The sequence below is a fragment of the Beauveria bassiana genome (genome assembly GCF_000280675.1).
Source record: "Beauveria bassiana ARSEF 2860 unplaced genomic scaffold BBA_S00026, whole genome shotgun sequence".
Taxonomy (NCBI): Eukaryota; Fungi; Ascomycota; class Sordariomycetes; order Hypocreales; family Cordycipitaceae; genus Beauveria; species Beauveria bassiana.
Window position 1 is genome coordinate 1 of NW_007930861.1, and position 23329 is coordinate 23329.

Genomic DNA, 23329 nt, shown 5'->3' on the forward strand with positions numbered 1-23329 from the left:
GGGGGCAAAGAAGAGCCCCATACTTTAAAGCCAGCTGCAAGACAGCGGTTACAGTGGCGTGAGTGGACAAAGCAGATGATGACCTGCTTGTCATCTAAAAATAAAGATAAAAAGACCTGTCAGAAGCTCTACTGTGGCTAATCGTCGGACATGTTTCATTTTTATCCATAGTAGTCTCTTGCCCTTTTTTTTTGCTGGGCATATGGCAGATGACCCCTCCGCCCTCGACCCCTCATTCAGTGGACTTTGGCTGGCAGAGGCAGCCCACTGCCCACCACCAATGAATGACGTTGCCGTTGCTTCCAAAGAGGCCTCACACATGCTGGGGCCGGCGCTTGCTAGACCAATCCGAATTCACTCATCATTCCACCTTTGAAGCTTGTTGCTCCTGCTTTTCTCTTATTTTGTTTTTTGACATAGCTACAGCGTACCGTGCATTTTGCTCTTGCACACAAGTCTTGTCCTGATTCGACGGTTCATCGCAGTTGCGCCACTTTCACCATGGCCTCTGGGCATAATGTAAGTAGCGTCCCGTGATGATTATACTCATCTCAACCTAGTCCAGCTCCTAATCCTTTGCGACGATACCTGCCATCTAGGATCCGAAGCTCCTCTACGCCGTAAATGGCGTCAAGGCTTACCACATTGCCAATGGCGACGAGCAGTCCCTCACGCCCTCGGGCCCGCAAACGCTGTCGCTCCTCATGGTCCCGACCTCGTCTGGCTTCGCCGACCCTTCTGGCCTCGCGCGCGGCAACGGCGAGGAGGACTTTTACCTGCACTTGCATCTCCCGCCCGAGCTTGACCTCCCCATGCCCGCGACGACGCAAATCTACCACCAGCCGCCCAGCAGCTACCTGATCCCCCGGTGGGACCTTGGCCCTGGCAGCGGCGCCTTTACGCGCCTCGAGTTCCCCGCCGCCAACAGTCGCGCGGGGGTTCAGGAGGACGTTGACACCTTTGAGACGATTCTGGCGCAGTGCACCGCTTTCCTTGAGCGCGCGCCGCCTCCGAGGCCCCCGCGCTCCAAGGCTGCCGAGGCCAAGGCGAGAGAAGCGGCGGGCGACGCGCCGCCGCCCTACAACCCAGCTAGCTTCGAGGCGGGCGAAGCATACGTCCAGGGCAGCGCCAGCTCGCAAGTCGGCGGCAGAATTGTACTGGTCGACGAGGAGGATGGTAGCGTAATTGGGGAGCTGAGCGACGGCTTCAAGGTTGTCGAGGACAGTGGTGTACGTCCTGGTACCAAGGGTATGATCCCCGTTCCGCGTCTCAACGGATGCCGCTGCCGCAAATCACTAACATGGCCCCAGACCCCGTCGAAATTACCCTCCCCCAGGACGGATCCCACAACATTTCCGTCGAGCCGGTCGAGTACGACTACATCGAAGACTCTGTCCACCCCGCCTACAAAAAGTCCACTCTCGTCAGCAGCGCCACCCGCGCGTCGCGGCTCCTCATCACCACTTCCGACTACGTCGGCAAGATGCTGCAGAACCAGGCCGACAGCTTCACGCACAAGACTGAGCCCGTCGCCAACCCCGTCACCTTTACGCCCGCCACGCACGAGCGCATCCGCCGCATCAACCAGTTCTCCTCAAAAGCCGCCGGCCTCTCCGCCTCCACCGTCGGCTCCATCAGCAAGGTCACCCAGAACCTCGCCTCCAACATCCGCCGCAAGGACGGCAAGGCCCGCGGCTATGACAAGGACGGCAACATGATTGACAGCTACAAGCCCGGCATCCTCAATAAGAGCCTCATGGCCTTCAACACCATTGTCGACGGCGCCGAGCACGCTGGCAAGTCGCTGCTCAACAGCACCTCAAGCAGCGTCTCCACCATGGTCGGCCACCGCTGGGGTCCCGATGCAGGCGAAGCTGCAAGGAACATTGGAGGCGGCTTCAAGAATGTCGGTCTTGTCTACATTGACGTCACCGGTGTTTCGAGACGCGCTATCCTCAAGAGCGTTGCCCAGGGTATGCTGGTCGGTCACGTCAAGGATGGCGGCAAGGTCTATGTCGGCGGCAATGGCGATGCTTCGCTATCGGGGGCCAACGGTCCCAGTAAGCCGGCTGCTGCTGCTGCTGCCTACGGTGACTCCAAGGGCAAAAAGCCATCCAAATAATCTGAGCCGACTGCTTCTGTCAGGCTCCACGCGTAAACTTTCGAGCGCTATAGGCGCCTAGACCAATCATAATGCACTAGCACAAAATAGTATGAGGAATGATGCAATCATTTTATAATGAAAATGCTTTTCTTCAAGCTGAAGTGAACCGGGGTCGGAGTTGTGTCGAGATATTTCTGGTAAATCATCACGTGTACCCGCGGGGCAGATTGGTTGCGCGTCGCGTCTTCCAACTCACCACCTCTGTGGACAGCTTCGCCAACTAAATCACACAATTCAATACACGACGTGCACGATCCAAATCGACATTCAGAAAAAAAAAAATACAAAAGCGATATAGCACTGTTGATGCGCCCCGAAATTTGCCGCGCAGCTGCGCATCGTCCCCTGCAGCGTCGGCGCAGTTCCTGATCTTGCCCCGCCAAACAGCCTCTCGCTCATCTAAGAGCTTGCTGTAATGTGCGTTGCCGGCCCTAATCAGGTTCTAAAGGCATTCTCTAACGCTTATATAGATATCACCGCAGTATGCTCCACGAAATCCTCCTCTCCCTCTCCGGGCACCCCTCGCCTCTGCTCACCGCCGAGCTCTCCGACACCTCGTCCTCCTCAATCGCCCTCTCTCCCCCAGAGCGGCAGCTCCTCGCCTCAGCAGCGCATCTCTCCGATTTACACATCAAACTCGCCAAGCACTGCTCGCGCATTACCGCGTCGCACCCCTCGACAGTCTGCCGCGCCGTTGCCACGGCCATTCAGTCGGTGCACCTGGCCGCGCTGCGGCGCAAGGTGCTCGAGGTTGAGGCGAGCATCCTACGGCATGACGCGGATCTTGTGGGCGCGTACGGCATCGTGCCGCTGACGGCCGTCATGGGGGCCTTTCAGCCATGGACGCGCCGCCTCGAGTGGCTCTGGGAGGTGGTGCGGTTCCTCGAGGCGCAGGACGCGAGCGGCCGCCTGTGCTGGGGCGCCCGCGCCATTGACCGCCTGCGCGCCGAGCTGCAGAGCGGCTACCGCGACGTCGAGGAGGCGGCGCTGACGCTCGTCACCGCGGCCGAGACGGCCTGGCTCCGGCAGGTCTCGGCGTGGATCTTTTACGGCAGGCTGCCGAGCGCCGGCGGCGGCGAGGACTTTTTCGTGCGCCCTGGTGAGAGCTCGGACGAGGACTATGTGAGCGTCGCGGGCTTGCTCCCGGCGTTTGTGACGCCCGCGACGGCCGGCTCGATGCTCTTCATTGGCCGCTCGCTGAACCAGATTCGCGCCAGGAGCACGACGCTGTCAACGGCGAGCGGCGGCTTCCATAACACGGCGGCCAAGCTGCAGGCCATTGCCGACTTGACCTCGCCGCTCAACTCGGCGAGCTTCACCGGCACTATACGCGACATCCGGCAGTCGCTATCACAAGACATTCTCGAGCAGATCCTGCCGCTTTCAGAAGTCATGGCGACCATGCAGCTGCTCCGCGAATTTTTCCTCCTCGGTCGGGGCGAGTTCGCCATGGCCCTTACACAAGAGGCCGACGAGCGCATCCGCGGTCGCTGGCGCCGCGCCGGCAATCTCGCGCACGACAAGGACGGCAGCGGCGTCCAAAACGTGACGGTCAAGAGCGGCGAGGTGTCCGCGGCGCTGGCCCGCGTCTGGGCGTCCATATCCTCGTATGACCAGCAGCAGCAGCAGCAGCAAGACAACGACGATGCGCTGCTCGACCGCGCGCGCGATTCCCTCCGTCTCCAACTCATAAAGTCCAAGCCAGAAGCCCCCGCGCAGCACACCCGTCCCGGTCTAAGCGCCGCTGCCGTCGCACGCCTCGCCGACGCGCCCTTCAACGCGCTGCTCTTCTCGGCCCCTGTCACGCTCGCCATGCGGCTGCCGCCCGCCGTCGACATGATGCTCGCCCCGTCCGACATGCAGCTCTACGGCTGCGTCCACGCGTACCTCGTGGCGCTGCGTCGCGCCCACGTCCGCCTCACCGACCTCTGGAAGCTGACGTCGCTGCGCCGCCACTACCCGGGCCCGCGCGGCGCTGGCGAGTACGCGCAGGAGCTACGCCGGCGCTGGTCCGCCCGCGCGCAGGCTCTCCGCGGCACCTGGTCGACGGCCAGCGCCGCCGTCTTTTTCCTCGGCGAGACAGAGGCCTACTTCCAGACCGAGGTCGTCGCGGGGCTGTGGCGCGGCTTCCGCGCCTGGCTCACCGGCGAGGTCGTTCCCCGACATGACGTTCAAGACGACACCGCTCCGCCGGCCGACAAAATGGACATTAGCGACGACGACGACGACGACCATGTAGACGCTGAGCCGATCTCTGTGCCCCCGACCCGTCCCACCACGAGCTCCTCCTTCTCCGCCGCCGCCGCTCCCCGCAGCGCCCGCCACGACCAGCAGACCCTCGCCGCCGGCCACGCCGTCTACCTCGACACGCTCGTGCACCGACTCCTCCTCACCCAAGACGCCTTCACGCGGCCCCTCTACACGCTTCTCGTGCACATTGACCACCTCGTCGCGCACGTGCACCGCCTCCACGGCATCTTCACCGCGCTCGACCTAGAAACCGACGCCGGCGTCGTCGACGCCTTCACCGACCTCGCCGCCGAGGAGGCCCAGGTCACGCGGCAGCTGCGCGGCGTGGAGCGCAGCGTCCGCCGGGCCATTGACGACGTCGTGGCCGCGCTGGAGCGGCTGAGCGTCGACGAGGCCTTTTTGCAGGTGTGGGAGGGAGAGGCCGCCGTGGCGGCGGCGCAGATGGACGACGATGGCGGCGGCGCGGCGCCGGGAGAGGCGTACCGCCCGGAGAGAGTGGGCGGGCTGAACAGGTTGCTGATGCAGCTCAAGTTTGGCAGCTAGGGTACGGGAGAGGTTGCAGGGATCGGGCTGTATAGAGAAATGCCCCCCGTCTCATCATGTATGATGCCAACTATTTGCGATGTAGAAAAGGCCGATGCGGAGCATCATGATGCAGCATATTTATAACGACAGAGTAAATAGGCTATTCTCATTGAATGCGCTATGATAATGCTTCCTACTTCTTCAGACCCACGATATAGACCAGATGCAGCCGGTTCAACACGCACGAGCAGAAGTGGCATTCGAAAACAGATATTGTGAATTTCATTACAACAAAACTTGCAAATATGGTGGCCTCTCTGTGTTGCTCGCCTGTCCTTCCATCCAGCACCACTAAGGCTGGCTGTTCCACCCCACCCAGTTGCGCGCCACGACACGCCATACCTTGACCTCGCCGCTGCGCAGGTCGTCCAGCTTGTAGCTCTCCAACTTGACCTTTTTGTTCTCGCGGCCCTGCTCCCAGGCGCGCAGCTTCTTCTTGGTGCCATCCCACTCAGCCACAATGGCCACATGGTCCGGCTTGCCTACCTCGGCGCTGTACTTGGCATGCATGGCGCCATGCTTGCCCTGAAATTTGCTGTTGCGGAAAGACACAATGTCTCCAGGGCGGATAATATCGTGCTGCTGCGTCGAGGCATTGGCCATGTTGGAGTATACGAGGGCGCCGTACGCACGGGAGCCCACTGGCCACAGAGCACCCTTCAAGGGACGGAGCAGCTCGAGAACCAGGCCTTGCGGTGAGCCGTCGCCGACGACGCTGTCTTTCTTCGTGGCTGCGGCTTCAACAATTTGTCGACCGAATCGATCGTGGAAATCTTCCATCTCGTCCTGGCGCAGTGTGCGGGGAGGGCCTTCGTGCTTCTGATCTAGCTCCACGTCGGCAGGATCATAAGGATTGAATCGGACAGTAAGGACAGTCTGGGAGTAATCCTGGTACAGAATGAATATTTCACGTGTCACGACCGTCTTGGACCCTTGGTTATTGGTTGTAGTTTCCTCTGATTCGAAAAAGATGTCACGTCGGCCCTGTAGCACGGGCGGTAGTTGATTGGCTTGCTTCCACCAGCCACTTTGGATACTCAAATCAACGTCATTGGCGATGAATCCAGATTCTAGAGACTGTCTGTGAAGATCCATGGAGCGTCTGTTGCTGGTACTTGTGCGGGTACCTTCCATGGACTGCCGGCCGCCAGTCCTCGCACCAATTGGTAGTGGAAGGTGTCGCTCAGCAGTAGGTGTTGCAACGGGTGAAGAGGCAACATCTGCGGAATAAGCTTCCTCTTCAATCTTCGGCGTCCTACTTGAACCTCCAGCTATAGTAGGGGACGTATAATTGAAAGGATCGTAGTCATCTGAGGACGGGGCTGTAGCCGGAGGCGGCGGCGGCGGCGGAGCCGCGCGAGGTGCATCAACCGATCGTCGCTTGTTCTCTGGCGGAGCAATAGCGGGTACCGGTGGTGGAAGAGCGCGCGGTGGTGAAGTCGGCGGAACAGGGGGAGGGCGGCTCTGGGGGACTTCGGTTGTGGGTGACTGAAGTAAGCTATCATCCACACTGGAGTCGCGAGCATGGGCCTTCAATGCGTCCTTGTGGGGGACTGAAGATGCAATATCCGTGTCATAATCGCCCTCGTATTCTGTGCTTTCCTCACCAGGCTCGTCTCCTGCCGGTACAGGTCTAGATGGTGTAATTGGCGGGACATCAGCAGTCGACTGACGACTTAAACCACCCGGGGGTGGGGGTGGAGGCGGTCGGCCTGCAGCAGGGGGCAACAACGATGCGACGCTTGGGATGGGGGGCGGCGGTCGGCTGTTTCGCTTGTTCGCAGATGGAGGCTCTTCGAAGCGTGGGGACAACGGCGGTGATCGCACCGGAAGTCGCGGAGATTGCGCTAATCCAGCATCGGCATGTTCCTTTCCACCAGAGAGCTCGTCGTCCGATTCAGAGCCCTCGGTTGCAGATTTGATTGCCGGTGTAGGGGTTGCGACGGGTGGGCGTGGTGCTAGAGAAAGGTTAGTAGAGAACTGCGGCCTTTGACGATAAGGTTGCTCACGCTCTGAAGGCACGGGCGGCGGTGCAGGGCGATTGCCAGAAACCGGGGGAGCGCGTGATGCCTCTGAGCGAGAGGCAGGACCTGGGGTAGCATTGTCGTCGCTCTCGCCTTGCTCACCATCAGCATCATCTGGCTCGGGAATTGTCGGCACTCTGCTAGGGACAGGTGGAGGAGACGGCAAGCTGGCGGCCGGCTTACGATCGTCTTCGTGTTCATGCTCGCGCTCCTGCGATTTGCTTAGTCCTCCCAGGCCGGGCAGCGCCGTGGGAGCTGGTACTGGGGGCGCGGAGCGATGCGCGTCATCTGCATGACTCTCTATATCTTCCTTGGGCGCCTTCTCAGGCTTGCTTCGTTTGGGCAGGCCGCCAACAGGAGGCATTGGAGCTCCAAACATGCCATGAAAGCCCATGCCACCACTCATTTTAGCCATTCTCGCCCGGAGCTCTTCTTTTCTTCGCACTTCGGGATCCACATCATCCTCCTCCTCTTGCTCTTCCTCTGGCCCCTCCTCTTGTTTCTCCTCGCCCTGTGGTTCCCCGACGGCGTGTCGATCATCTCTAGCCGTGGGAGCGCGGCTCATGGTTGGAGAAGTGGGGGCAGCATCCGTGGCCCGGCGTTTAGATTCATCATCATCATCATCGCGCTCCGATGTATCATCTTGGCCCTCGGTAGTGTCACCAGCTCCAGACATATCCGCCTCGTTTCCATCGCGCGGAAATTCGGCAGCGGGGCCTCGAGAAACCTTGCGTCTTGGTGGTTGGGGAAGTTGGGCTGGTGCCTGCTCTTCAAGGGAAGTGCGGCCAATTGTCGTTTCAGTATCGCGTCTTTCGAGTGGTGCGAGATCGGCCTCGGCAACATCCTCCGCGGGCTCGCCAGCTGGTACATCTGGTTTCTTCTTGGCCGGTTTCTTGGGCTTCTCCTTTTTGGCGGCGGCATCTGCGTGTCGCTGGGCCTGCTCCTGTTGCTGCTTGGCGAGCAAAGCGATGCGCTCCTTCAAGCTGGTTGGCTTGGGCTGGTCTTCTTCTTCATCTCCAATATCTTGTTTGACTTCGTTAGGTAACAGGCCTGCTTTTTCAGCGTGTTCCTGATTCTGGGCTTCCTGCTCTCTGATTTCAGGGTCTTCGGACCTGCGGTAAATCTTCTGAGTCGCCTGCTCGCGCGGGATGGGAACATAGGCGTCGCGGCTGGGAGGTGGTGGCACAAATGGCTTCTTTATAAAGCTTGAGCCACCGAGGCCAGTAGGCTTGAACGGTGCAACGGGCGCTGCCGCGGGTTTGTTGAAAGCAGCAATACGGTCTTTGAATGAGCTGCTGATCGGCTTTTCGGAGACGGGCGGAGGCCCGGATGGCTTTGACTTGGGTGCTGGGGCTGGAACTGCTGCCTGCACCTCGCGTGGAGCAGGCTTGGTAGACTGCTCGGTATTCGCCGGAGAAGCCTTTGGTAGTACAGCAGCGGCCGCGGGCGCAGGAACAGGAGCCGGCACCGATGGCGACCTTGGCTCGGATAACTTTGGCTGTTCTACTGCGGGCTCGGGTTCGGGCTCGGGCTCGTCCTTAGAAATAGGAGTAGTCGCTACTGCGCTGGATGGGGAGGCGACGGCTGCCGGCGTCGGCGTTGGCTGCGCTGGCTCGGGCTGTTGCTGCTGAGTTGGGGCATCGTCGGCCTTTTTTGTTCGTGTCCGCGTAGGACGGGGTGGTGGCGTAGGCTCAAACTTTTCGACAAAGTTGCGAGGGAAAATGCCTTCCTGCTTGACTCCGTTGTCATCGACGTATTCGCCACCGTACCACTCAACGTCTTCCTCGTCGGTAACGGTTATGACCTGGCCGATGGAGAAGTTGAGGTCATCATCATGAGGCGAAGTGTACTCGAACAGAGCTTTGACGCGAAATGGAGCGGCCATGGTGGATGTGAATATCTCACAGGACACAAAGGCCTGTCCTCCAGCTGCACGAGGGGCAGGTCCGTTGAGATGTTTGTTGCGTGTCCTAGGGGTCGAGTTCGCAGAGGTGGGGCAAGGCTGCCTGAAGAGCGGGCAAACAGGCGGCGGTCGGCGGTCGGCGGTCGAGAGGATAGGACGAGATGGATGATGGGTGAATGGTAGGCGTAGAAAGAATTCTGCAGCGTGAGAAGATTGCGGATTAGCAACGAGCGGCTCAGTGCAGGTGCGGCGATGGCCAAGATGAGGAGGCTCAGCCAGTTCCGGGAGCTTTGCTGTGGGATGGATGTGGAGGCGGCGACGTCAGCGAGGGAAGGCGGTGATGCCTCAGCCACCGAAGCTCCTTCGTGGGTGTGGCGGGGCGAGCGGGAGCCCCACGTTGTGCAGGCTGCATCAGCCGCCGGGCGGGCACAGTCGGGTATCATAAGAGGCTCCAGCCTCTCAAGGCCTCTTATCAAGTTTTCTTTGTTCCCTTCTCCCTCGAGGTAGCACAGGGTTAGGATTCAATTAGGGTCGCTCAAGTCAAAAGCTTGGCACAAGGTGACGGAGGCCACTAGCCACCAACTCAGTCTTTCACCTCAAGTCCAGCGCCACAGTTGTGACGATTCTGTGGCGGTGCCATTCCCTACCTACGATACCCTGCAATACGGCGACTTGTAACCTAGACTCAATGACTCGATCAATTGTCGGCAGGTGTACAGAGATCAGGGGCTCTAGACTCATCAGTGACGGGGGTTGCGAATTGCAACATCTTTTCTAATCCAATTAACTCTATTATAGCGACGCATTGAAACTCACAGCCTCTGTGTGCTCTTGTTTCAAGTTTGCGCCAGGTCACCCTCAATAGCACGGCCGAGTATAGCCAACATCGACGGTGTACTATTCGAAATTGGTTGGTGCTTTGATAAATTGATGCTGCAGCTCTCATGAGACTGCTCATCAATTATCAGCTGCATTGGCGGGAGAAAACATCAAAAGACATTGTTACATCGCAAACTTTGAAATGAAATCACCATCGCAAGGCGTAATTGCAGTCGTGCTGTGCGTCTTGACACTGTAGTCTGCTAGGAACTATTCACTAAAAGCTCCATGCGCCAGGTTGTGGTTCAGACAATGCCAAGGATCTGATAGAATTGTATGTTGTTTGAACTACGGCCGACTGGATTTCAATTGATAGCCTTCCATAAAAACAATGCGTCGCCTCCGGGGTAGCAGTAAACCTCAAGTCCAGAGGCTTCAGAGCCCAGGCCCAAGTGGGGCCAAGAGCGGCAGAAAAATGAAGCTGTGTTGCAGGTGCTCTGCAGATACGCTTCAGTAGTCAATCAACAGCCAGCCAACCAGCCAGTTAATCAACAGTCAGTCAATCAACAGTCAGTCAATCAACAGTCAGTCAATCAACAGTCAGTCAACCAGCAGCCAGTCAATCAGCAGCCAGCCAACCAGCCAGTTAATCAACAGTCAGTTAACCAGCCAGTCAACAGCCAGTCAATCAACAGTCAGCCAACTAGCAGCCAGTCAATCAACAGCCAGTCAATTAACAGCCAGTCAACCAGCAGCCAGTCAACCAGCCAGTCAATCAACAGCCAGTCAACTAGCAGCCAGTCAAACCATTTAACTAGTAGCCATTTGACTAGTAGCCAGTTAACTAGCAGCTAATTAATCAATAGCTAGTTAGTTAATATCTTAGTTAACTAGCTCCATAGCATCTGTAAAGGACCTGCAGAGAATCTGTTGAGTATTCTCACCGCCTTTTAAAAAGACGTCCCACTTGGGCTTGGGCTCTGAAGCCTGTGGGCTTGAGGTTTACTATGTGCCCGTCGCTCCTGTCGGGGCATCTTGAGCGCTGGGCTCATACATTGGCCTGGTAATTCTTTTGCCGATGAGCGACTGCTTCCAACTCTGCCAAAAACGTACATATATAAAAAAAAAAAAAAGAAGAAGAAGAAAAAAAGTCTTCGAGCGCGGAATGTGAATCTGAGAGTGTCTTCTTAATAGTTCGCGTTACAGGAATGGCATCGCTGCTCTGAGAGATAGCTTTCTTGACGCCTTGGCGCTTACATACTGACGATAACTCTACATAACATCACGAGGACATTGCCAACTTCAAAATTCGATATCATGTACTATTTTTTAATTATATACCAGAAACATACTTTTATTTATTATTTACGCACCCTCTCGGCTCAGCCAAGACGGTCGTTGCCATCATCGTAGACGACGAAGCCAGACTTCAAGGCAACATCGCCAAAGATGGCAAGACCACCATCGATACCACCGATACCACCAAAGCAAGCTCCGTTGCTCAGTGGAGCAAAGTTGATGTTGTCGCTGTGGATGGTGATGCGGCCTGTACCGACACCGAAGGAGAAGGTGGGAAGGCTAGTATCGCAGTAAAAGGCCCAGAGGTACTGACCGTTGGCAACCTTGACACGCTCGGCACCGTCTACATTGCTCCAGTAGTCGGATGCAACGTCAGTGGGGAGGTATACGAGGGAGGTAACAGTGTCGGCGGTACCAGTGATGGCTTGGTCGTTGAGCTCAGCATCAGCGACGGCGTAGCCGCTCGCTTTGAATAGACGGTGGCCCAGAGCGTCAGTGGAGGCGGGTGTGTACAAAATCTCGCCAGTGTATTGGGAGTCGTCAATGTATCCAAAATTGTAGGAGCCGACCGCTTGGTGCTTGAGGCGAGCTGTGAAGAGGGGCTGAGCCAGTCTGCTCTGAATGTTGGAGAACCAAGTCTTCTGCTGTGTGGGACTAACAGTGTTGCCCTTGTCGTAGGAAAGGCCGAGCAGACCAGAGCTGCCAGTATCATTTGTGAACTGGGCAGAGACCTCCTGGGCGGACTCGACAGCCTGCTTGGTAACGCTGGCAGTGCCAATCTTGACGACGTCCTGGTAGACAATGCCCTGGCTGTGGCTCTTGTCGCCGTATCCAATCGCCCACTTGAAGCCCTGAAGGATTTTGGACGAGGTTGACTCGGCGGGCTTGTAGAGGGTCTGACCCTTGGTCTCGGCCTTGTTGGTGTCGGTGCTAAACACCCAAAGGTCGCTGGAGCCAGTATCAAAGTCGAGCTTCAGCTTCTGGGCGGGAGTGCCGATGCTGACCTGACAAAGGTACGAGGTATCAACGCCCGGTTGGCCGTGAGGAAAGGCACCAATGGTGGTGTTCTCGGCACGCTGGAACAAAGAGGCATCCTCGCGACGAGCGAGAAGATCGACCTCGATTCCCTTAATGGTCTCCGGGGTAGCATACTTGCGGAGAACGTAGTGAGCATCAGCGAGGGGATTGCGCTGAGTTGGGTTCTTTTCCACGGGAACGCTGAACTTGAGTCCAGTGCCCTCCGCAGGAGCAGCGACGGCCGTGCCAGCGGCGGCAGCCAGAGCAATAAAGGTGCCAGCAGTCTTCATTGTGAGAGATGAGAGAGGGGAGGAGCAATTGACATGGGAATCGCCTGTGGCAGGCTTTTTCGCTGCGGCGTCACTGTCGTGCTCGACCTGGGCGATTCGGATATCCTCAGCGAGCAGGCCTAGCTATAGTTCCACCAGCAGGTACGTGTATCATCTCGAAACACATTTGGTCCAGCGAAGCATTTCCTTTCCAGGAGATGATGGAGGACGGCAGGAACTAACTCAGACTACATCGCAGGCGAAATCTTGGTGCGCTCCGCTTGTGCTCGACTCTGGCGATTCTGATATCCCCAGCGAGCAGGCTCAGCCTAAGTTTCATTAGCAGGTATGTATATTTTCTCGAAACACATTTGGTCCAGCGAAGCATTTCCTTCCGGGGATATGATGGAGGACGGCAGGAACTAACTCGGGCTACATCGCAGGCAAAATTGCGGTGCGCTCTAGTAGATAGAGATGGTGCGTTGCGTGTCATTCTCCTCGATTGCCGCCAGACTCGAGTCCTGCTATGCATTTCCATCCTGTGTAGATGATGGTGGACAATTTCACTTGTTCAAATTTCGCTTTTACAAGTGGTAGGATGTCTCAAGTCCGAATCGATCTAAAACTCCGACGCGAATATATGAATAGGATACGTATCTAGTCAAGACACTTAGCTAGATGCATAGCATTTTCTAAAATCAGACAATATTCGAGTTTCCAGCTAAGAACACCCAACGCTTACATACCTGGACATTAGGTGGCCTCTTTCTCTCTTCCATCTGACACAGGAAGTCAAACGACGTGAAGGAATCGGGACGAGGAAGATGATGCATAAAACAGAGTGAAGGCAATTGCAACCAAGTGCGAGATTGTTGGAGCAAAGTTTGTCAATCGTGAAAGGGGACTTGTTTAAGCAAATGATTGCCTGCTGAAAGCCATTTGCGGCGGCGCTGCTTTGTTTCCCTTGATGGTCTGAGTGACAGCTTTGAGTCCCCAAAAAGTCGATTCATTGAGCACACAATTTTAATGCGATTCACCAGCGTCTTCTCTTCTTGAGTCTTCAGACCTGGAAAAGACTGTCACAACTATGCTGACCACATACAGCAAGCTGGCCAAAAATGGCTTGCCCAGCAATCCCTGCATGCTTCCTATCATTATGCCTCTTCCAAACGCCAGTGTTTTTTGTTTGCGCCGTCTCACATCTGCAACGGTCCGACCTTTGGACGAATCGCGCTCAAGGGCCGCGCCAAGATCGGCGCATTTTGCTTCTCGCCTTCCCTTCGGAAGACCGCCGTGCTAAAGATTCTCTGCGCAAACCAACCTAATCAGGATAATAAGACGAGCACGTCGGCCGCATCCGCCACAGTGTCACCGTCCACTCACCTCTCTTCGCAAGTTATAGCCGTATTGGCGGCTCGGGCAGCGAAGATCTCTGCGTCGGGCAACGCTGTGGCTTCTCACTGCATATCGTGCGGGCCGATTAACTCGTCCCTGTGCCGTCACTGCGCCTTTTTGCAGTCGCACCCTACAGCACCCCCGCACGTCTACATTGACATTTTTCGGTATAGTCGATATTACCGGTTTGGATGAAGTCGAGCACGCCATGTGGTGAGCCTGGGCCCAGGATGCAAGAAACGAGCTTGCCAAGGTCGTTTGCTGGCGCAAGCTTTTACGTATATGCCCTTTACTTGTCCTAATGACCTCAAACCCGAGGGAATCTATGACGAATATTTGGATTTCATGCGCCAAGTTAAAAAGGAGAAGGGCCTAAACATTTCTTTTAGCAACGGACTTGTCTGTTTGTGAATGTCATTTTTCCGAGTCAAAATTGGCATTAAAGTCACCAAAGAGTCTCCCGGAGTAGTTCCTCCGGTCAAAAGTATGCGATAGTAAGAATGGTTCTGCTCAGCGTCCCGGGCCTAAAGTACTTTCGTACCATCCTTTTGATTGGCATGCAGGGTATTATTCCCTTCGGACTCGACAGCGCGGGCGTTGGGAATCGCTGTCACAGAACTGCCGTTTTCCTGCCGCTGTACTGTTAACTTGCTCAAATTGCAATATATTCCCCCAAAAGAGTACCAATATTCTATACATAATACATAAAGTGGACCAATCCAGACCCTGGCCGACGGGTGAGATATGTGGCAAATCTGCATCGCGAATATCGGAACTTACCCCGCTGGCGTGAGGCTTGCATGAATTAGCGCTCTACCCAAATCCTTTCAGATCAACTCCACTATCGACTTTGCAGTATAATGTAGGACTTTTTATATATCTTATATGTCTCATATATGCAACTATCGTCAGATAAAACTAGCAACAAGTACTTAACAATACGTAATCATCATGAGCGGCGGCAAGTCCGTGGCACACGGGTCACCACGTTGGATTTCGTCTCAATTCAAGGACAACACAAACGTGTCTCGAATTCCTCGAGCCTGTCTCAGGGCTCGAATACATAAGCAGCGACGCCCTCGTAGGTGTATCCCAGTTTCCGGACCGCATTCTCCATCTCAGTCGCGCTTATAGTATAGAAGTGGTCCCTCTGTGTAGGGCTGTAGGCACGGTGGAACGGAACAGTCTTCGGTTTGCTGTCCGACGGAAAGACATAGCCGGTGATGCCCTCGTCTTGGTAGCCTAGGTTCCGGACGGCGTTGTCGCGCTCAGCGGCCGAGGTGGTGTAGAAGTGATCTGTGGCGCCAGGGGACCAGGTCCGGTACAGGGGGACGGTTCCCGCCACCTGCCTAGAGTAGATGCGCGCCGCGACGCCCTCGGCAGCGTAGCCAAGGTTAGTCACAGCGTTGTTGTATTCATGGTAGTTGGTGGTGTAGAAGTGGTCTTGCGCTCTGCCGCTGTACGCGCGCCACAGTTCAGTGACCAACTTGGCTTGTACCTCCTTGTAAAATGGTCAGTATGAGCTATGACTTTTGATGTCTTTTTCCTTTTTCCCTTTTGATGGAGAAAGATGCAAGGGGTGTATCATTCATACAGCTTCGGTTGGGACTGCAGAGACAGCTGCGCAAAGCGTGGCGAGAACAGTGAAGAAGCGCATCTTGGCTTGCTTGTTTCTTGTTTATTTGAGTCCTGAATGAATAAAGAAGACGAAGTAAGAAGTAGCACTTGCAATCATTACAGGGGGACTCCCAAGTATTTAAGTTCTCAGTGGCCTGTCATCGGTTCAGTTTCCCCTCCTTTACTTCGTCACCGAGAGTCTGCCGTTCGGCAATTCTCAATTATTGAAAGCTTGTCTAACTTTGAAAGCGGTTCTATTTCTCGTCAGAGTCATCCATATTGCATACAGCTGAAAACGGCTGGCCACAAGTGGCACCATGCATCATGCAGACGGTCCTGCAGGTCTGGCTTCAGCTGGTGCAAGATCACTCATCATCGTCTCACTTGGAAGCAGTTAATTTAGCCATGTTCGCTGGTTGGACAAATTCGTCTTGGCTCGGACGGCTGAGAGAATCATCAAGCCGTTGCCGTTTACAGTTCACATGGCCGTCACGTGCAATAAAATTATGCAGGTGGAAAATAGGATTATGGATATCAGCCATAATCTCAGTCGAATCACGGCTATCTCACTTCGAATCTCGATGTATATCTGTACCAGGTGCTCTCTATCAAGCTGCTGCGTCGTGCAATGCCCCCTTCAGCTCGTACGTTCAAGTGGAAATGCGAATTACAGGCAGTAAGCAAGCCCCATTCCTCGAAATGTATTTATCAGACTGGCAAAGGCTGAGGCTCATCGATTACAACTTTCCAATTGTATTAGCATGCTACCTGTCTGGGCTGGAACCTTGCCCCGTCAAGTGACACTGTGGCGGCACCTCTAGACCGGCGACAGAACATTCAGCCTGGCGCGCTTCTTTCGATTTTCTTGTGCAATATAAGCTTTTATCGGCAGTATCCTGATTATTTGAGGCTAGTCGCATTATAGCCAAATTCTGGCGCACAGGAAAATGATGATGCGATTGCAATCTTTGACAGCGGCTTGGTTTGCATCCCATCTGGCTAAATATAATACCACGCCGCTACCTTGTGCCTCGATATCTGTGCCCTGATTTGCCAGTAGCCGACAACTAGCTCCATAGACTCTCCGCGAAGTTCATAAAATGATTCACAAAGGCTGCGAAGGTGTGAAGGGCCATCTCAGCTTTCCTACTGTCCAAAGCAGTTGGCGGTTCGAATGAGTAATTACAGACCCGCGAAAACCATCATCAGCCCAATCAGAGCCAACATCAGACCTAGCGGCATCAAAGATACGGAGGGGATTAAAAACTTGGGGTTGAGAAACAATTCGATATTTCTTGCGATGATGTCTTGTATGAAGATGGCCCCGTTGAGGTCCGCATCGTGACACTGGGTACGGCTAATAACGAAGTTGGCCTCATCCAGTCACAGTGGAACAACCAAACTTGCAACACACACACCAGACGTTTTGTTTTCTTCAATGTCAAAGGAATGGTTTCGGTTTAACATTGCCTTGCGCTGAAACAAACACATTTTCATTTTGATCCAGCTATTACAATCATTAGCACCGTCTCAGGCCCGGTGTCACAGCAGGTGTTGAAGCCTATGTTTTATCATCGCCCATCAGCCTGGCTCGGCCTCTACACCCCGCTCGCCCATGGAGCATACGAGGCGAGAACAGCCACAATAAACTACAACATCCAAAGAGAGCAAGCAATGAGAAAGGGGAGCTCTCTTTGAAACTCATTGGGCTGTTGAGATTTTCCTTTTTTTTTTTTTNTTTTTTTTTTTTTTTGCTTTTGGCCTTTAGACCTACAAAACTCCCCTGGCTTCCGTTCCGCCGTTGTCCCTGTTCTCATTGTCGCGACTTACATGGGCTCAGGGCCATCCAAATGCTCAGCCTGGTCCGCGCCGGAAAGGCAGCGGCGCCACAATATTCAATCAAGGCCTTGAAGAGATAAGTGAAAACCAGTTTGAATGCGCTAAAAAGTCGTGGAAATAACACATGGCGACAACAAGCCGCAACGGCGCTCGTCGCACACAACGTTGGAGCCTTGGAGGTGGAGGAGTGGATCACGGGCATCTAGCTAGCTACTCCAAATACTGCACTGTCTGGAGCGCGAATGCAACAACCTTGATTTTGCACATGCTGAGCCAACGTGTGCAACACAAAGAGGCATCTACCATACGTCTCAAGATTTGAGTCAACGTGCAGCTTGTGGAACGAGCCGAACCTCCACTTAAATTGGTCAGCAGAGGAACTTTTGAAGCTTCTCGTCGCCACCACCCGCCCCGCGCATTCGCAAAAAAACAAACCAACCTTTACCCCATTCCGCCCGCCACATAAAAAACTCAACACGATGGAGAGCAAGATCAAGGAGCTACGGGGCATCCTCAAGGACTCTGCAGCCGCGCAGCGCGCCGCCGACCCGCGCGAGATTGCGATGCAGCACGCGCGTGTGGTGCAGCACCGCAAGGACCTCGAGGCCGAGATCCTCGACAGCCTCATCCTGCTATCCGAGTACCCTCTGGTGCGGGGGCCCTCGTACAACGCGTCGCGGCCGGCCTCGTCCGACGCGGCCGGCTTCCAGACGCTCGTGCGGCTGTTCCAGCCGTCCGACTACGACGACCTCATCGAGGAGCGGCACGTCAACGGCCTGTGCGGGTACACGCTGTGCGCGCGGCCGCACCGCGACACGGGGCCCGGCGGCGAGTGGACGATTACGCGCGGCGGGCACATTGTCAAGCGCAGGGACGTGGAGCGCTGGTGCTCGCAGGCGTGCGCGCGCCGCGCCCTCTACGTCAAGGTGCAGCTCAGCGAGACGGCCGCGTGGGAGCGCGCGGGCATCGCCGAGATTCGCATCGACCTGCTCGACGAGGGCCGCTTCGACAAGGCCGACGACGTGGACGCCGCGGCCGGCATGCTGGCCAATCTGCAGATTGAGGAGCAGGAGCGCAGGAGCAGGGACGCGGCAGCGGCGCTGGCGCTCGAGAGGGGGGACCGGCCGGAGGGGGCTGGTGGGAAGCAGAGGGTGCAGGTGTCGCTGAAGGAGAGGGAGACGCAGATGCCGGATGTTGAGAATTTGCACATTGGCGACGGCGACGACGACCATTTGCTTGTTGAAGGCCACAGAGTCGACTTGGGGGAGTCTGCCTACCGATGATGCACGGGCGTGGGGATTTGGTTCAGACCAGATCAGTCTCGCAGGTGCATCTTGACTGATTTGTTGTATGATTTGGTTACGAATTACTTTTACGATTTGAGATGAATGATACCCATTGCAAGAGACATTTTCCGTAGGCCACTTGTCGACACTGTTCATGTGATAGGCGATCGAGCCATTCCGACGCTGAGAGATGTCCCTGTTTGTTGCAATTTGGTTTCGTTTCTTCTCCGGAAAACAAAAGAGGGGAAAACGTCAAGCAGGAAGTCTTTCGACTTGGTTATTTTCACAGGCACGCACGGCGGGCACAATGAGAATCCGCAAAGGAGAATTGGCAATCAAGCTTTCCAATGAGGGACCAAGCACATCTCTTGCGAGAAAGAAAGCCCGGCCCTCATTGTCCAGCGACACCTAGTGGGGGCGAAAAGATCTTTTCTTTGAGATCTAAGCACTTTCGCTAACCGATCCTTGAGACGCCAAGTCGTCATAACATCCGCGGCACTAAAATGGCCATGCAAAAAACCCAAAAAATGTAGTAGTAGTAGTTGTAGTAGTGTGTGTATCAAAATGTTCCCTCGTTCGTGACCCTGCTTTTGAATTGTTCGTTTTTCCGGCGACAAATGAAACGATTCGCTTAGTCGCGGCGGCGGTTGCCGCCGAAACGGCGCTCGGGGCCCTGGGACTGAGCGACCTGGACAACGTTGACGGGGATGGAGTCGAACTAAATGACCAAAACTTGTTAGGATGATCCTTTTTGTCCAACTCGAATATGAATCTGGGCAAAAGAAAAAACTTACGCCGAGGTGCTTGAGCAGGTCCTTGGTCTCGCCGTCGACCTGGAGAAGGCCGCCCTCGTTGTGCGAGGGGTCGAGGGCCGAGATCTCGGGGACGTACTGATCCTTGCGCTCGCGCTCCTCCTCCTGGAGCTTGAAGGAGATGCCGCGGACGGGTCCGCGCTGAATGCGCTTCATCAGATGAGTGGTGTAGCCGGCAATCTTGTTGCGGAGGCGCTTGGAGGCGATGATGGCAATCTCATCGCAGATGCGCTTGTTGGTCTCAAAGTCGAGCGTCAGGCGGGGGTAGTAGCGCTCAATGATGACCTTGGCGGACTTCTTGACGGTCTTGGTGCGGACGCGACCCATGTTGGCGGTGTTGTGGTGGTGGTAGCGGGTTGGAGGGGAGGCGTGTTGGTGAAGTTGTCGTGGGTTGGCAGGTCTCGTCTCAAAGCAGCTCTCATGAAATTTCGACCATCTGGAAAGTTGGTGGTGGCCCTGCCTCAAGTGGGGCACAACCAGCAATTAGGGCTTGTGGTCAGATTTCAACTGGCGGATCACGTGAATTGGCCGACTGCCAGGATCTTACGGACTGTGAGAGGTGGGGCGCCTTCAGAGAGAGTCTGATTGGCCAATTCATCAGCCAGCACCAAATGTACCGAAACGCCTTGAGGGCAGCAAAAGATGCCTGCCTGGCAACTTTCCAGGATTCGTCTCCTGTAGATTGTGAAATGCATTGGACTATTAGTATGCTCAGCAATTGTACTGTTCTGATACCACTTTCCAGATTCATGCTTTCAAAGTGATATTGTTTGATTCAGAACTCTTCGTTCAAATTTCTATGCTACTTGTACATGTTTTATGACACTGCGCCGGCTTCCCGTAGATATACAATAATCTTGCACTATTTTCACAGCTTGTTCTGCATGATTTCATCCGTCACGGCCCGCATTCTTTGAGCGTGAGGATCCTCTTGCGGGCGCAGCTCGCGCTTCATGGCCCCGTCGTGGTAGACTGTAGTCTTGCCGCTGTTCTCTTGGCCAATGACCTGCGCCACGGGGTCTGCCTCCCTGAGCTCGAGGAGTATGCGGCCGCTGGGGTCCACGCTTGCCGTCACCGGCTCGACAAAGGTCTTGGCGCCGCCAATCGTGGTTGTGTCGAGGTCCGCGATGCCGTTGCCCTCGACCTTTTGGCCGTACCTGCTCCTAGAGTGGCGAGTGTTGAATTCATTGTCACCGACGGGAGGATCCGCCACGAAACCAGCGACGCCGAGCCTGGGCGGCTGAAAGGCGGTGCGGGGGCTGATGAGACGAGCCAGCGTCGGCGCGCGGCGGCTCTGAGGACCGTATACTGGGTGGTTCTCCATGTAGGAGCTCGTGCGCAGGTAGCTGATACCTGCGGACGGGTGTGTCGGGGGCGGGCCGGCCTTGCCCCAGGGGCTCTCGGCCTGAGGCGGGAAGAGGCTCTGCACAACGCCGACGGGCTGGCCTAGGGGCGCGAGGTCGAGGAACTTGGAGACGATGGCATACAAGACGGCTCGGTCATTGCGCAGCGCGCGTAGATACTCAGTAAACTGCGCTTCGGTAATGTCGGCTGGTGTAACGGGTGGAGGCGCATCGATGCCCTTTTCCATAGCGTAGCTGTTCTGACGCGCGGTAATGTCGTCGGCGAGGCCCTTCCTCAGCAGCGCGCGAAACTGGGTTCGCTGCGGACGGACCTGTCTGTCGAGGTAGCGCATGAACTCGCCCTCTGTCATTCTGGCCAGCCAGGGGCCCTCGTACTTCCAGCGGAGGTTGCCGGCGCGGTCGCCGTCGGTGGTGTCGAAGCGGTCCTCAAAAACAGACTTGTTGCCTGGCGTCTCGCGAAGGGTGCTGGCGGGATCGACGCGCTTCTTGGGCGTCGACATGGCAATGCGCAGCTCCTGGAACTTTTCGAGCGTGAGCGTGTGGTCGGCGGCCGACTCAAAATCCGTCACATTCTCCATGGCGTCAATGTTTTTGAGGCGAATCAGCGGCGTCGACGTGTGCAGCGTCGTCTTGAGCGGAAAGGAGCGCTTGAAGCCCCAATCGCCGTGTTGGCGCGAGGACAGCGGCGTGGTGACGGACTGCATCTGCGGCTGCGGCTTGGTCATGGACTTGGAGCTCCGGTCGGACATTTGTTGGAGGCCGGCATGCGGCTCGGGCAGGGGCTTGGGCATTGAGAACATGCGCGACGATCTCAGCAGCGCCCCGCCGGGCGATACAGCGCGGCCGCCCATGATGGCAATTTGGAGATATCCGCGACCTCGCGTGCGGGCGATGGAAGAGGATCGATGCGAGGCAATTGATCGTGATTGATGCGGGCAGAGGCTGGATGATGGTCTGTCGTCGAGGAAAATTGTTAGAGCTAGAAGCTGGGGGCAAATTGCCGTGGTTTGGCCGGAGTCCAGGGGTGCCTCCGGGCAGTTTACCGTTTACAGTGGGATCCATACCGCTAAAGATCTGACAAACTCCACTAAACTTTTTTTTCCTTGCCTGAAGTGTTCTGTGAGCCTTCATTGGCATGCTACAAGGAGGGTCTTTGCATCGAATAAAAAGCTTTCTAACTGCACGAGACTCTCTCACCAGTTGCGAAGGCACAGTTGGAAGAGGGGATGTTGGCAGCCCGAAGAATGGCATCCAACGTCTACACTTCGCCAGCACTCAAATTTGAGTTGCTCGGGCGTTGTTCTGTGAGTATCGTGCAAGCACGTGTCGTTAAACGAGTACCAACTAACAGGCTGTGATAGACAACGAGAGCCAGAGCATCAGTCCTGACTTTGCCTCATGGGCCTGTTAAGCTTCCTTTATTTATGCCCGTTGCCACTCAGGCATCATTAAAGGGCCTCACCCCAGAGCAGCTGGAGGAGACGAGCTGTCGGCTCTGCCTCAATAACACGTATCATCTCGGCCTGAAGCCAGGTCAAGAAGTGCTAGACGCTGTTGGTGGCGCACATAAGCTTCAGGGCTGGAATCATAATATTCTCACAGATAGTGGCGGGTGAGTCTGGCTTTGCGGCCATTGAATGCTCAGACTACTAACACCCAGCAGTTTCCAAATGGTGAGTTTGCTGAAGCTGGCTACCATCACAGAGGAGGGTGTTCGCTTTCTGAGTCCACATGATGGATCGCCAATGCTACTCACACCCGAGCACTCCATGTCATTACAAAACTCGATTGGCAGCGACATAATGATGCAACTAGACGATGTCATTGTCACAACGTCGCCGGACAAGGAACGCATGCGGGAAGCCATGTTGAGGAGCGTACGCTGGCTCGACCGATGCATTGCAGCACACAAGAAGCCCGAGACACAAAACCTCTTTTGCATCATCCAGGGCGGTCTGGATCTCGAGATGCGCAAAGAGTGCTGCAAGGAAATGGTCGCCCGAGACACCCCCGGTATCGCCATCGGTGGTCTCAGCGGCGGCGAGGCCAAGGACGACTTTTGCCGCGTGGTGGGAACTTGCACAGCCCTGCTGCCCGAGCTAAAGCCGCGCTATGTCATGGGCATTGGCTATCCGGAGGATTTGGTGGTCTGCGTCGCCCTGGGCGCCGACATGTTTGACTGCGTGTGGCCGACGCGGACGGCGCGGTTCGGCAACGCCATCACGAAGCAGGGCGTGCTCAACATCCGCAATGCCAAATTCGGCCAGGACTTTGGCCCGATTGAGGAGGGCTGCGGGTGCGAGTGCTGCCGCGAGGGCGGCCTGGGCATCACCAGGGCATATATTTACCACAACACGTCCAAGGAGACGGTGGCGGCGCATCTTCTCACGATCCACAACGTTTGGTATCAGCTGAACCTCATGCGTGAGATGCGCGATGCCATTCTTGACGATCGGTTCCCGGCGTATATCAAGGAGTTCTTTGCTGGGCTATATCAGGATAAGAGCGAGTACCCTAGTTGGGCGGTGGAGAGCTTGAAGACTGTTAATGTAGATTTGCTAGCAGCATAAACTAGAGATTTTGTGAAAGCATAGACATAGGCGTTGGGTAACAAAGGTATGGTTTGTGAATTTGCTGTTCTGTATTACCCTGGAGTAGACTTTGCGTACGTGATTAGCTACTACAG

General features: G+C 55.7%; 9 protein-coding genes across 9 annotated transcripts; 4 read left to right on the top strand and 5 right to left on the bottom strand.

The window, feature by feature from the left end:
• Positions 1-501: 501 nt before the first annotated feature.
• Positions 502-2122, top strand: BBA_07556 (SPG20 protein; the record flags this gene model as incomplete). Its single annotated transcript, XM_008602653.1, has 3 exons — positions 502-519; positions 600-1248; positions 1311-2122. 3 exons carry the CDS (start codon positions 502-504, stop codon positions 2120-2122), a joined length of 1479 nt encoding a protein of 492 aa, XP_008600875.1.
• Positions 2123-2647: 525 nt separating this feature from the next.
• On the top strand, positions 2648-4957 carry BBA_07557 (Spc97/Spc98 family protein; the record flags this gene model as incomplete). Its single annotated transcript, XM_008602654.1, has 1 exon — positions 2648-4957. The coding sequence occupies one exon, from the start codon at positions 2648-2650 to the stop codon at positions 4955-4957; it is 2310 nt and encodes a 769-aa protein (XP_008600876.1).
• A 333-nt stretch (positions 4958-5290) lies between these two features.
• Positions 5291-8908, bottom strand: BBA_07558 (SH3 domain-containing protein; the record flags this gene model as incomplete). Its single annotated transcript, XM_008602655.1, has 1 exon — positions 5291-8908. The coding sequence occupies one exon, from the start codon at positions 8906-8908 to the stop codon at positions 5291-5293; it is 3618 nt and encodes a 1205-aa protein (XP_008600877.1).
• A 2219-nt stretch (positions 8909-11127) lies between these two features.
• BBA_07559 (putative aspartate protease) lies at positions 11128-12351 on the bottom strand (the record flags this gene model as incomplete). Its single annotated transcript, XM_008602656.1, has 1 exon — positions 11128-12351. The coding sequence occupies one exon, from the start codon at positions 12349-12351 to the stop codon at positions 11128-11130; it is 1224 nt and encodes a 407-aa protein (XP_008600878.1).
• A 2422-nt stretch (positions 12352-14773) lies between these two features.
• On the bottom strand, positions 14774-15382 carry BBA_07560 (uncharacterized protein; the record flags this gene model as incomplete). Its single annotated transcript, XM_008602657.1, has 2 exons — positions 14774-15226; positions 15320-15382. The coding sequence occupies 2 exons, from the start codon at positions 15380-15382 to the stop codon at positions 14774-14776; spliced, it is 516 nt and encodes a 171-aa protein (XP_008600879.1).
• A 2278-nt stretch (positions 15383-17660) lies between these two features.
• Positions 17661-18464, top strand: BBA_07561 (Rtr1/RPAP2 family protein; the record flags this gene model as incomplete). The annotated part of the gene is made up of 1 exon (XM_008602658.1): positions 17661-18464. The coding sequence occupies one exon, from the start codon at positions 17661-17663 to the stop codon at positions 18462-18464; it is 804 nt and encodes a 267-aa protein (XP_008600880.1).
• Positions 18465-19098: 634 nt separating this feature from the next.
• On the bottom strand, positions 19099-19606 carry BBA_07562 (40S ribosomal protein S17; the record flags this gene model as incomplete). Its single annotated transcript, XM_008602659.1, has 2 exons — positions 19099-19185; positions 19262-19606. The coding sequence occupies 2 exons, from the start codon at positions 19604-19606 to the stop codon at positions 19099-19101; spliced, it is 432 nt and encodes a 143-aa protein (XP_008600881.1).
• Positions 19607-20147: 541 nt separating this feature from the next.
• Positions 20148-21494, bottom strand: BBA_07563 (uncharacterized protein; the record flags this gene model as incomplete). Its single annotated transcript, XM_008602660.1, has 1 exon — positions 20148-21494. The coding sequence occupies one exon, from the start codon at positions 21492-21494 to the stop codon at positions 20148-20150; it is 1347 nt and encodes a 448-aa protein (XP_008600882.1).
• A 573-nt stretch (positions 21495-22067) lies between these two features.
• Positions 22068-23213, top strand: BBA_07564 (queuine tRNA-ribosyltransferase; the record flags this gene model as incomplete). The annotated part of the gene is made up of 2 exons (XM_008602661.1): positions 22068-22255; positions 22307-23213. 2 exons carry the CDS (start codon positions 22068-22070, stop codon positions 23211-23213), a joined length of 1095 nt encoding a protein of 364 aa, XP_008600883.1.
• Between the last annotated feature and the right edge of the window lie 116 nt (positions 23214-23329).